Source organism: Thermobia domestica, chromosome 13 (genome assembly GCF_964235325.1).
Source record: "Thermobia domestica chromosome 13, izTheDome1.hap1.1, whole genome shotgun sequence".
Classification (NCBI taxonomy): Eukaryota; Metazoa; Arthropoda; class Insecta; order Zygentoma; family Lepismatidae; genus Thermobia; species Thermobia domestica.
The window spans coordinates 97,983,180-97,995,862 of NC_137466.1; the positions used below are offsets into that span (position 1 = coordinate 97,983,180).

General features: G+C 36.7%; 2 protein-coding genes across 6 annotated transcripts in view; one reads left to right on the forward strand and one right to left on the reverse strand.

The window, feature by feature from the left end:
- Window positions 1-12,683, reverse strand: part of LOC145668376 (uncharacterized) — a 233,494-nt gene that overhangs the window by 35,214 nt on the left and 185,597 nt on the right. The gene's annotated exons all lie outside the window — the stretch shown is intronic.
- The window catches only part of Usp8 (Ubiquitin specific protease 8), a 135,736-nt gene that overhangs the window by 10,872 nt on the left and 112,181 nt on the right, over window positions 1-12,683 (forward strand). The window contains exon 1 of one of the 5 annotated variants that reach the window (XM_081736159.1): window positions 7,234-7,377. The exons of the other annotated variants lie outside the window; for them this stretch is intronic. Within the exon in view, the coding sequence (XP_081592285.1) occupies window positions 7,322-7,377 (56 nt within the window). The 5' untranslated portion in view covers window positions 7,234-7,321. Of the gene's footprint in view, window positions 1-7,233; window positions 7,378-12,683 lie in introns of those variants that run through there. 5 annotated transcript variants of the gene reach the window in all.

Sequence of the window (12,683 nt, forward strand, 5' to 3'; positions counted from 1 at the left end):
ATTATGGTATCTGTAGTTTGCAACGTGTATAATGTATGAGAGGCGATAGGACTAAGAATGCGCCTGCAGCGCGTGGTCCTTGTTAAGTGATGTGTTAAATGATCGTCTATAGTATGTCAGGCGAATGTTGAAGTGGGTGATGCCAAATGGGAGAGTCTCTGAGGTTTGAAGAGGCCAACTTGTGGGTGCGCAATTAGTTGGCGCAAGCGTACCAAAGTTAACCAGCGTGTTAGATGTGCTTCGAGAAATAGTGTCCAAAAACACGACGGCCTACAGAACTCATGAGAAAACAACATGGGTGAGAGAAGCCTCATTGTCAAGAATTACAGAGCATTGAAGAGGATTATCACAAAGGGTTGAACCGAATGTGACAAAAGTGATTGCTGAACTCAATCAGCAACCGTAATAGCTTATCGTGACAATAACTATCTAACACAAGCTGTATAACCTGAATTCCAAACCAATGATTACGCCAACAACACTTTAGCGCGGAGAAGATAGTATCGAGAACATGCGAAATGGACAGCCGATGATTGTAAGTGCATAATATACTATAAGGCAGCATACCGTGTTCATGTGTAACGGATACCCAAAGAAACTTATGCTTCGAACTGCCTGCCCCCTGTCGTGAAATATGACAGCGGCTGTGATGGTGTGAGCCGCAGTTTCCTGGCATTCCGTGGGTACTATGATTATGCTCACAGTGATCTGCCATTGATTTTATGTATATTTTAGGTTACGTATATTATAGGTAATTACGTGCATCCTGTAAACCAGATGTTATTTCCGGCCAGTGACGCGCTGTTCCAAGATGATGGTGCACCAGTTTACACTCCTGGAGCTGCTGGGACGTTGTTACTTGAACATTTGGATGAACTACAATTCCAGCTCCCTGATCCTCACAATCTCCATATTTAATAGGGATGTACCGATACCACTTTTTCACCGATACCGATACTGAAGAGGCCGATACCGATACTTTTGGACACATTTCTTATATATTATCAGGAATTTTCAGAATAATGAAATGAACATTGTAATTAGGTATATTACATATAAGGCCAATTTTGACATACAAAGACAAAAAGCAGAACTTCATCTTAGGTTCCACTTAAAAAATATATTTCCCCTAAATTTAATCTTAAACAAACAACGAAGATCTAAGAAGAGATTTGATTCCCTGCTCATGAACATCTTAAAGTTCTGTCTGGAAAATTGTGTGATTTGGCCTATGGCCACCGGTCACTATTTGGTACCAAAATGTTCAGCGTTCTCGTAGGTATTGATCAACACCAATATCAACTCTATGACTTCCAGTTGCCAAGATATTGGCCAAAAAAAGTCCTGATTTCGGAAGATTTAAGAAGCCATATCTTGGGAACCGTAAGTCATAGAGAGATGATATTGGTGTCCACAATACCTAACAGGATGGTGAACATTTTGTTAACAAATAGTAACCGGTATCCACTGGTTATATCTTCATTTTCAATATATATACGGTGATAAAAAGCAGTGTTGCCAACAACCTTTGAAGAAAATAGGCTAGATGGTCTTCAGAAATAAGCTTTTTTACGCAAAAAATGGCTAGATTTTGAACTGCTAACCTATAACCCACATTGTAGATTTTAAACCCCTTTTGTGTGGAGGATTATAAGTGAGTTATAGTAAAATATGAAATGTTGAATTTATTCGCAGAAGACTAGCAAACAACATACATGACTAAATTACAATAAAATCCATCAACTCATCTAATTTGTGAAAATCAATAGTCATATTATCAGTTTAATTGAAATAAGTCTTGATCGATGACATCCCAGCTAGCTGAGGCGCTGGAACTGGATGCACCATCGTTGGATTGTGGATTGGTTGGGTTTATGTAGCCTGCCATTGTCCGAATTTTCAGTAGTACTTCTTTTAGCAGGTCATAGTTCTTATAAACACGTATACCATAAAAAATAAGAGATTTAAGCGAAGTCGATAACGATAAAACTATTTGTTAATTTTAAAACTAATTGTTTTTACTAGTAAACAATTGTTTTTACCAGTAAACCAGTAAGTAAGAGAAAATAATGACAAAGTGAGCATCTTGTGAGTTTCTTCCATAGCATTTTCTTCTTAATTGAAACCTCTGCCTCATTTGGGATTCAAATGAAGGGTCTGCTATCCTAACCATAGGCGCCCGAAGGGGGAAGGCAGGGTGGGGTCCGGCCCCCTGGCTCACGAAAATGTATACGTAATATAGCAAACCACGCGTATTAAATACCAGACGTAATATAGCGAGCGTGGAATGGGCCCTGCCTAGAAAATTTTCTTCGAGCGTCCATGATCCTGACTGAGGGCGTTTGGCTTTTCTTCACCAGTATTTTGGCATGGAGATAGTAAAAATATCAGTTGAGTACGAATAGTGCAAATCAAAGGCGTACACATGCATAAAGAAATCGATTAAATATAAGTGATGTATCGATAAATATCAGTGTCCATTTGCCGATACCGATACTCCTAAAAGTGGCCGATATCACCGATACCTATATATCGGTACATCCCTAATATTTAACATAATTGAAACATATTGTTAGTTCCGGAACTCAAGACTAATATTTTCACGGTGCAATAAAATTTAAGTATGAATTCGATTTCAAGCGTTTCTGAAATAAATAATTCATTCGAGCTTTTATTTTCAACAAGACGTAGACCTAAGTAGTAGTGCTGTTTACACGTAAACAGCACTGTTTAACGTACAGTCTGAATTATTTGTGATCCTACTGGGAATCATACCTTGCTACTCCATGCTAAAAATGCGTCTGTTAACTATATTTTCACGAGGAAGCTTCGAAATAATATGCATGAAGTTTCAGATCAGGGACGACCGAATTTAGTGACCCTCCGTGAGTGTTCCCGCCTTAGGCCTACCTTACATTACTTGACTCAGATCCACGATAATTATGACGTTCAGGCTAATAAAGATAATCCATGTCTATTTTTTTGTAAAATTCAAAATTTTAATTTTCGAAATTTTGTTTTTCTGTTTATTGGTATTATATAATTATTTATTTGAATTATAAGTGTAACACACGTTTGTCGGTGTTTTCGCATGTTGTTTTCACAGTAACATTTAAGAGCTAAATCAGTTTGAAATGTAGTTCGAGAATTATTCATTCGTTCTCAGAATCCTTGTAAATAAGAAAACTTGTTTGTCAAATGATACTGTATTCCGAAGTTTAAAGTGGTTAAGAAATTATTTTTCCTTCTTAATAATTTCTATATGGGCTTCTCCAAGCAAACATAATGATTCGAAAATCTATTGCCGAGTTCTCTCGCCCTTGAAACAATATGAATCAGTTTTTTTCCTGCGAGGAATCCCTTCTCTTGCGTCTACGGTAAGGAGTTGAAAACCCAGTTCTTTTTTATTCACGGTGAAATAGATTACATTGTATTGAAAATCACGCGTTTAAAGGCGGATCTGTGACGATAGGCGGATGCTAAGAGCCAAGCCAGAACACGTGAACAGAAGGTAAGATTAAGTATCGTGACTGTTACGGACATCATTCAGGATTGCTGACTGCATAGTAAAATAACTAAACGCCTTTGTTTTGAGTGGTCCCGATTCGATTCCCATTGGAGGCGAAAAGGTGTAAAAAGCCATCCTGAATTTGTTATTTTCGAGATTTCGTTATTCACTCCAGGTAAATGCCGGAATGGTAATTACTATAAAACAAATCCCAGGCCATTTCGTTCCTTCCCCACTTTCTCGGATAGTGTGATCACCAAGAACATCATTTCTCATACATGACGGACTAAAATGGCCATTGATGCCGAAAGCCCAGAAACATATTAAGTAAAAATAACAAAATTTGTGTTCATTCGTTACCCATTCATAAACAGGAATAATTCCATAATTGTTTTTTGAAATATTTTTCTTCGTATTAATTGGGGAGACACGTGTTTTTGTGACTACATTGTAGAGTCGCCCGTAAATATAATGAACAAATTTATATAGTAGCACGTGTGACATGTACAAAATGATGCTATGGTGTACAATAGGGTCAAATATAAAAGTCAACAGATATTCCACTAAGGGAATTCATTCCGAAAGAAGGTAATGTCGATTTTTACATTCATTATTTCCAAATACACTCACTGCGGGAAGTTCTCTATCTTTTTTATTTTTCCCCCCTTTTTTCATTGTCTTGATTGTTATTTGATATTATAGTCTTGCTTTGTTAGTTAGTACTCTTTTCTTTTGAAAAATTATTACGTGAGAAATCTGCGATATAATAGTGCATTGAAATCTTCCTTAAGAATATCGTCATAATATGGATGAACTTTTTGTACCGGCAAATATATACAGTATGGGAAAGCATTCTCTCTTTTACAGATAGTCTTCTTTAACTTTCAACATTCTAGTAAGTACTTCACAACGGACAGGAATTATTCTCAGCTCATACATATGTAACAGAAGAAAAGCTTTTGGAAATTTAAAAGTAAGTCTAACTGATTCCTTCACCTTATCCAGCCGTTAAGAGCAAACTTTGATCAGAAACTAGTGTGCGCAGGATTACACGGCAGACCACTATTGCAGACCTTTTTTACCAAGAAATTCATCACCAGGGTGGAAAAAAATCATGATTTTTTTTAATAATAATTTTTGTTGATTTTTTTTATTTAAATCGATTTTTTTTATTTAAATCAAATCTTTCTCCTCGTATAATACAAGTCCCGAACTGAAGAAATAGCATTAGGAATTAGTGTTAAATGCTAATTATGCCATTTAAGTGAAAGTATTGGGATTGAATTTTGAATTATCCCAAATCGTTAATCTATATCAATCCCAAACAATGTTTCTTAACCCTTTTAAATTATGGCTCTTTTTAAAGATAAATTATAGACTTTCAGTCAAGCAGCTACAGCATCATCCCTATTTATCCTAGGATAATGGTCCGTACATACATCACTCTCTTGAGAATAGAACAGCTTTCACATTTCCCTATCATGTTCCTGAAGCGGGAAATTTTGAGAGTAATCAGCATTTTTTCTTTTTTAAAAAAATTTTGATCCCCTCTGGATTCCTGTGTTAACGCACAGATCTCAGAATCAACTTGGGAAATACTAAGGGGTGTACAAAGTGTGTGTACAAAATTTCAAGCTTCTATCTTGAGTAGAAAGGATGAGGAAACTATTGAGCTAAGAACATTCCCACAATGCCCCAGATGACCCGGATGTAATATAAAAAATTCCTCACACATCCCTATTTATCCTAGGATTATGATTTGTACATTATTCTCTTCAGAATAAAACAAATTTTCAAACGGTACCCTTCAAATGTCCCCATCATGTATCTGGGGTGGGTAAATCACGAAAAAATGAATTTTCTGTTAAAAAAAAAAATATATATATATATATTTTTTTTTAATTTTTACCTCTGTGGACCCCTCCCCCTGTTTTAAGGCAGAGATCTGAAAAATACTGAGGGGTCCACTGTGCAAAATTTCAATCTTGTAGGTGCAAAAGTAAGCCCGCGAAAAATAATACTCCCCAAATATCCCAGATTCCCGTATAAAACAGGATCTCAGCTAACAATTTCCTGAGACATCCCTATTTATCCTAGGAGCATAGTACGTACATCATTTTCTTCAGAATAGAACAACCTTTCGAACAGTGCCATTCATATGTCTCCATCTGAGTACCAACATTTTTACCCCTCTGGACCCCGCTGTTTCCACGCAGAGATCTGAAAACATCTGAAAATTATTAAGGGGTGCACTGAACGAGTGTGCAAAATTTCAGTCTTCTGATTGCAAAATGTAACCCGCCAAAAAATAATAATAATAATAATACACATTACAAAAAGCATTTTTTAAATTTATGACGTCATCACACACTATGCCTCAACGCAGAAAGGCGTGAAAGCATATGTATGGTGTTCTAAAATGCCTCCAGTCTTGAAGAAAACGAAGTAAAAAGCCTTATTGGTACTGTTTTAATTGAATAATGAAGATTCTAGCCTATCATCTAAAAAATAGGTGATATAATTGAAAAGGTTAAGCATTAAGGAAAAAGTACAGCAACGTTTATCAAAATGACACTTTTTTCACAAAAGTTACCGATATTTGGCAGGGGCCTATTTTGAAAAAATCAGAACTAGCTTGCGGCATGAAATACATAAATTTCGCCTAAAGTTATAAAATTAACAAAAAAAAAAAAAAAAAAATGATAGGACCCCTCTAAATACGCCCTATTATCTGGGAACAAACAAACAGACACGCACAAAAAAGAATTTTCGTCGTAAATGTCGATGGTGATTTTCCCGTTGGAATAATTAACGATTTTAAAACCCAAACCCAATGTTACGAAAAGAAGAAAGCAGGATTGCTCCGTTACCTGTTCAAAATTGGATTTTCCCTAATCATCCTCTGCATGACACTTGTTTTCATACTATACTGTACATTTGAGTCTCATTGTATTATGATTATTAACTTCCATAATCGAAATAACAGAACAGAAACGGGATTTTACTTATTTTCACTTTAAATTAATTCATTTCGGAATTCGATTTAAATCAACGATTTTTATTAAAAAAATCAAGTGATTTAAATCTTGATTTAAGTCAGACTGATTTAAATCAATCCACCCTGTCACCCGCCATAATTGGCTAGTTCTGTCAAAATTTAAATTTTTAATAATAATGTTGAATGTTCTTATTTGGGTTACTTTTACTACAGTCAGTAAGCGAATTAGAGGATTTCCATAGAGGTATGACTTTAACTAAAGAAGGAAATTACCACACAAGGACTTTATTTACTCTCATATAAACACATCCTCCAATTATGCTTTTGTTTCTGTACAAAGGAGCATTTTCTCCCTCATTCCCTTAGTAATTCAAACATTGAATACAGTACTTCGGTATTACCCTGTATTTACATTTATAACTAATGTATACACTGTATACTGCATACAAATACTACACGAGCTGTAAGTGAAACAAATTTTGTATTCTGTGAAACGGACACCACAATTTACGGCAAGTAATGTATCATCTGTGTCTGTAATTTAGAGGTTTCACTGTACACTAATTTGCTGGACAGAACCTCTTTAGGTTAATTTCTTTGAGTCTTCGAAGAGATATGTAACTGCCGTATTTTAATTACATAAAAATTGCATTGTTTAATCTGTTTATATCTAGATTATTAAAGCTTCGTTTAACTTCTTGAATATTTCTATAGTTTCAATATTATGGGCATTGTTTTGTTTTTATATTTATTTATGTTGTTTTTTTAATTACAATGCAAAAATAGTGAACGTGAGTCTCGGAAATTTTCGGCAGATGATTTCATTGAACAATATGGTGTTCTTCAATAGCGGTGAGCCACCTCGTAAACGGTAAGATTCTTTGTATTTTATTGGAGCATAAATGTGTGTGTGTGTGTATAGGAAATTTAGATATGCGGGAATGAGATCTGGTATCAAAATGACATTTATTGTTAAGTGACAAAATAATTAATTTACCTGCAAAATGATAAGAAGAACTATGATGATAATATACAGAAATGACAGGACAGTATAAAGATGCTTTCATCAATAGCGACTTTCGAAATAGCGTTACGGAGGAAGATTCATATGACAAGTTACATTTAAAAAGTACTAATTATCATCCATCGTAATTGATACAAGAGTGCAGTTGTGAACGTGCTTAGGATATAGTATCGTGTTCCATAGTGATGCATTATGGGAGTGCTATGTCATTTCATATCATTATACTACATCAAGTTCTCTTGTCTATATAATTAGCGTACACGTCGTTGGAGTAGGAGACCCGGGTTCGATTCCCGACGAGAGCTCATACGGTTCGGTCCACACCTCATATAGGTTCGTTGCTGAAAGTGTCACTAAACCCAAAATTAATCAACCAATCAGCTACACCAAGCTCTTAGATCTTGATTAACATTTGGCAACAACTAACTGTTTTTTTCGTGATATCGTTGTTGATTTTGGGTTCACTCGAGCAGGCGTTCCTACCAAATAGAAAATTTATAGCTAAAATATGATATGAAATATTTTTCATAATGAGAGGGTGAATGTAAGTAATTACTGTCAGTGCACGGTATATTAAAATGAATTTTAAGTGATAACGAAAGTATTGTATGTGTAAATGTGCTCTTCCACTATTCTCGTTTAAGAGTATACTCCCCGTCGCTAATGCGCCAGCTCTCTACGGACGCACCCCTTCGCTGCTATTCCGCCTCCCCCCCGCTACGCTCTCGGTCTGACTTGGTTAAGTAACATTCGTGCATTTTAGTTGCCACCTAGCACAAATTGGTTCATGTTTTATACACTGTAGTTTTTGGTAGAACCCTCAGCCTGAGTAATGTCTGATCTTTACAGTGTAACTGTACTAAGGAGACAAAAATTCTTCCTTCCGTTCGTAATTGAACTGTTCCAAATCCGGAATCTTTTTATCCGTTTCACCTAACATTCGGGGGCTCATTCCTAACCCAGTGACTGTTGCATGTGCCTTTGGTGCACGAAGACCAGGGTTCGATTCCTGGTGGGAGAACATCGAGCGTACTACAGTAGTTCAGATCTCATTTTAAACCGTAAGTTTCGTCTTACAAGCGTTGTTGCTGACAACTTAAACACAGATCAATCAGTCCCATGTGCGTCTTCCGTGCGTGACGTTCCATGTTCGAATCGCGGTGGAAGAGCATTCAAATTTGAGAAAAAGGGTAGTTCGAATTCCACCTTAAACTGTAGCTCCACGTCTCATATAGCCTTGATGCTGGAAAGCGACACTAACTTCAACAAACAATATTAAATGAATCAATCATCTGGCGTTCGAAAACAATAAGGGAAATTTACCAGAATTTCTCCCTTGACATTTCCCTGCTATGCTTTGATCGAAATAAGAAACGAATTGACATTTGGAGGAGCACGTGTTACGCTGTTGCCACTTCGTGCGTACTGCGGTGCCATCATATTCTCTAACCTTTAACAAAAAATGAAAATGTTAACTTTTTGTTTATATGTTTACATTCGTATGTAATAATAAATGGTTGCTCAATAATAGAACGTTCATGCGATGGGTTCGTTGTTCGATCCCATAACATGTGTTTGTTATAGAATTCTTTGTGTCCGTGTGGTTCTCTCGTTTTCTCCCGCATTCTCATTCCACGAATTCCATAATCATTCAGTTCCATTGATCATCGTTCTTCTTCAGCTTACACGGCATAATTATTGACGTAATATTGGTCGCAAGGAAACGAATTTATGAGCCCTATAGCACTTCTATCATTGCAGATATAAACATTGGTAGAGGATGAATACTGTTGACTATTTTCTCTGGATCGTAAAATTCTTAAATTAGAATGATCCGGGAAGATTATCGATAACTTAAATACGTAATACGAAGAAATCCATCAATATTTTAAAATGAAACTTGAATGACCTCTCGCACTGGCACATTCTGTCGTATTAACCACTGGATGATATAACTTTTTTGTGGGGGCCGCGGTGGCTCCGTGGTAGAGCGTTCATCTCTGGTGCTTGGGGTCCCGGGTTCGATCCCAGCCCCGCCAAGTGAACTTTGTGGTGGACAAACACCGTGTGCGTGGGTTTTCTCGGGGTTCTCCCGTTTCCTCCCACTCTTCATTCCACCATTTCATTCATCACTCATCATCACCGTTTCCTTTAGTCTAACCGGCATAACCGTTGGACGTAAAACTTAAAGATTTCATTTCATTGTTTTCAACTTTTTTTGTAGCCAGGGTTAAAATCTTGTTTAAAATCACTGAATGATATTTAGCATTGTCCATTATAATAAGGGACAACAGTTGGTAGGAACCCAGAGGACGTACCAGCATGAAGAAGTATATTTCTTCCCTCCGTTTGCTAATGACAATCCCATTGTGCCCTCAAGCGTGTTGTCAGTCCACCCTTTATTAACGCCAGTGTGATTGACGTCCACCTACGTTTCATCAAGCCACACTATTTAATCAAAATTAGCTTTAGCATTTCCAAAGAAATCTACATCGCCATGGACCTCCGACATTTCCATAAGAATTTTTTGTCCATTTATTTTCTTGTATGAAAATCCCAAATTTTTAACGATTGTTCTATGCAAAATTGTCTGCCCTGGAGATGTTCAGCTTCTGTAAGTGATGTGTACAATTTAAACTCTTTTTGTAATAGGCATAAACATGTCGCTTAATAGCATTCTTTTGGAAACTATCCAAGATCTAGTTTGATTGTCTTCTATTTCAAGCTTTTCTTTCCCAATTTTTACAATAGTGCTTTTGTTTATTTTAGTAACAGTAGGAGTTCTGTCGCAGTAGCAGTAGTTTACGTATAGAAATGAGATTCCCACCATTGTTCCTTGTTCGAAATAATCTCCAACCAAAACAATAATGTACCTCGTTTGTCCTTTAATAGAATTACCTTTTCCAAAAGTATTTTCTTTGAGTACTTCCTTTGGTTCGTTTCCCGCTGAGAATCTCGTCTGATCCACTAACTATGTTTTAAAATTCATTCCGCACCCAAACATAGAGGGACACGACATATATATATATATATATATATATATATATATATATATATATATATATATATATATATATACACCGACATGCAAATGTGTAGGCTTATATATACACACAGAATCAGGGCCGGCGCTAGCAAAACTGCCGCCCTGGGCTGTACTTTCACATGCCGCTCCCTTAATCCGCAAACCTTATTTTGACAGAAGACGTTCAAGTGTCACGAAAAAGTAAGATGCGCGATTTAAAAACATGCATGAAATGGAAAAGTAAACAAAAAATTGAACTACCTCTCTCGAATGCTTACATAACACTAGTTAACAAAGGTTTTGTTACATAAAAGGAAATACCTGTTCTTAAAGGAACTTTTTGCGCTGAATTCGAATATGCACTCGGTTTTTCTCCATCACGTACGATTTTCCCGTAACAGAGGCAATTTCCCTTTTCGTTTATTTTACACCCCAAGATCTTGTCCCCTTGCATATACTAACATAGAAATTATACCTAAGTATACTTTGATTCATATTTAACAAACCCTCCAAGTTTCGTAATAATCGCTTTATTCTTTCTAGAGAAATAAATATGTTTGTATGTATACTGTGTGTACTGTTTATTGCACCTTATAGTAATGCTTTCAGATCTCTTAAGTTGAGGTAAAACGTTTTGCTTTATTACCACAAACACATATATAAAATATAATACAATATAATTTACAAGTGTGACAATTTACAATAAACAATAATACAAATGTACCAAAAGGTCATGAAAAGACAATCAAAACTATCACAATATGTGAAACTTCCATTGGGTTACAAAAACGTACACTACTTCCTTCTTTTGTAAGAAATGTTGCATTCTCTAACAAAACCCCAACAATAGTCCCCCATCATTGAAGGATCCTATCGTCCCTGGTACCTTTTCTCCATTGCCATTATATCTTGGTGGAATCTTTCCCCCTGTTCGTCGCTTAGAGCACCTAGGTTAGCAGGAAAGAAGCTGAGGTGGGAGTGCAAAAAGTGGATTTTTAAAGACATCCTACAACCCAACTCTTTGTATTTCTGTATAACGATTACGATTTCTGTGTAACTCTCAGCTTTGTTATTGCCCAGAAAGTTGCGCACAACACACTTAAATGCTGTCCAGGCAGCTAGCTCAGCACTGTTTAACTTGCTGTCAAAGCTAGCATCAAGCATTAATTTCCTAATTTGGGGACCAATAAACACTCCCGCTGAAATCTTAGCATCACTCAGGTTAGGGAACTTATCTCGCAAATACTTGAAACCTTTACCAGATGTGTCCATGGCTTTGACAAAGTTTTTCATAAGTCCTAACTTGATATGAAGTGGCGGTAGTAATATCTTATTAGGATCTACCAAAGGAGCGTATTTGACGTTGCATTCTCCAGGTACGTAATTCACTCTAGGTTCCCATTCCTTCACTTCATAATGTTTGTCATCAGCTCGGCTATCCCATAAACATAAAAAACATTGGTACTTCGTGTAACCGCACTGCAGTCCTAATGAAATACCAACTACCTTGAGATCGCAACATATTTGCCAACAATGGTCCTTGTAATTTATAAGATTTAGCAAAGTTGACATGGTGTCATAGGATTCCTTAATCTTCACTGAGTGCGCAAGTGGTATAGAAGGTATTTTATTTCCATTATGTAAAAGGACAGTTTTAAGGCTGACCTTTGACGCGTCGATAAATAACCTCCATTCTTCTGGAACGTAAGGAATTCCTAGCTCCGCCATCAACCCATTTATATCCGTACATACGCACACATTATCTTGCATTAAGAAATAGCTTGAAAATTGAACATGCCTTTTCCTGTACACTGATATGTTCGTTTCTGCATCCAATAAGTTCCACTGCTGGAGCCTTGATCCCAGAAGTTCCGCCTCTTGTTTTGTCAGGTGCAAATCACGGACTAGGTCATTTAAGTTCACATTGCCGGATGAAATGTGGCTTCGAACACAGTCAGGGATGAACGTTGGATCCTTTGATGTACATGTTGATGTCGATGGTTCATCAAGATCATGATGATCATCAGAGTCTTTTGGCCATATCTCTTCCCAGTTGGTAGGGGGCTCGGGAAGTGGAAGTTCATCCCCGTGCGGAATAGGTCTAATTGCGGATTTAACGTTGGGATAA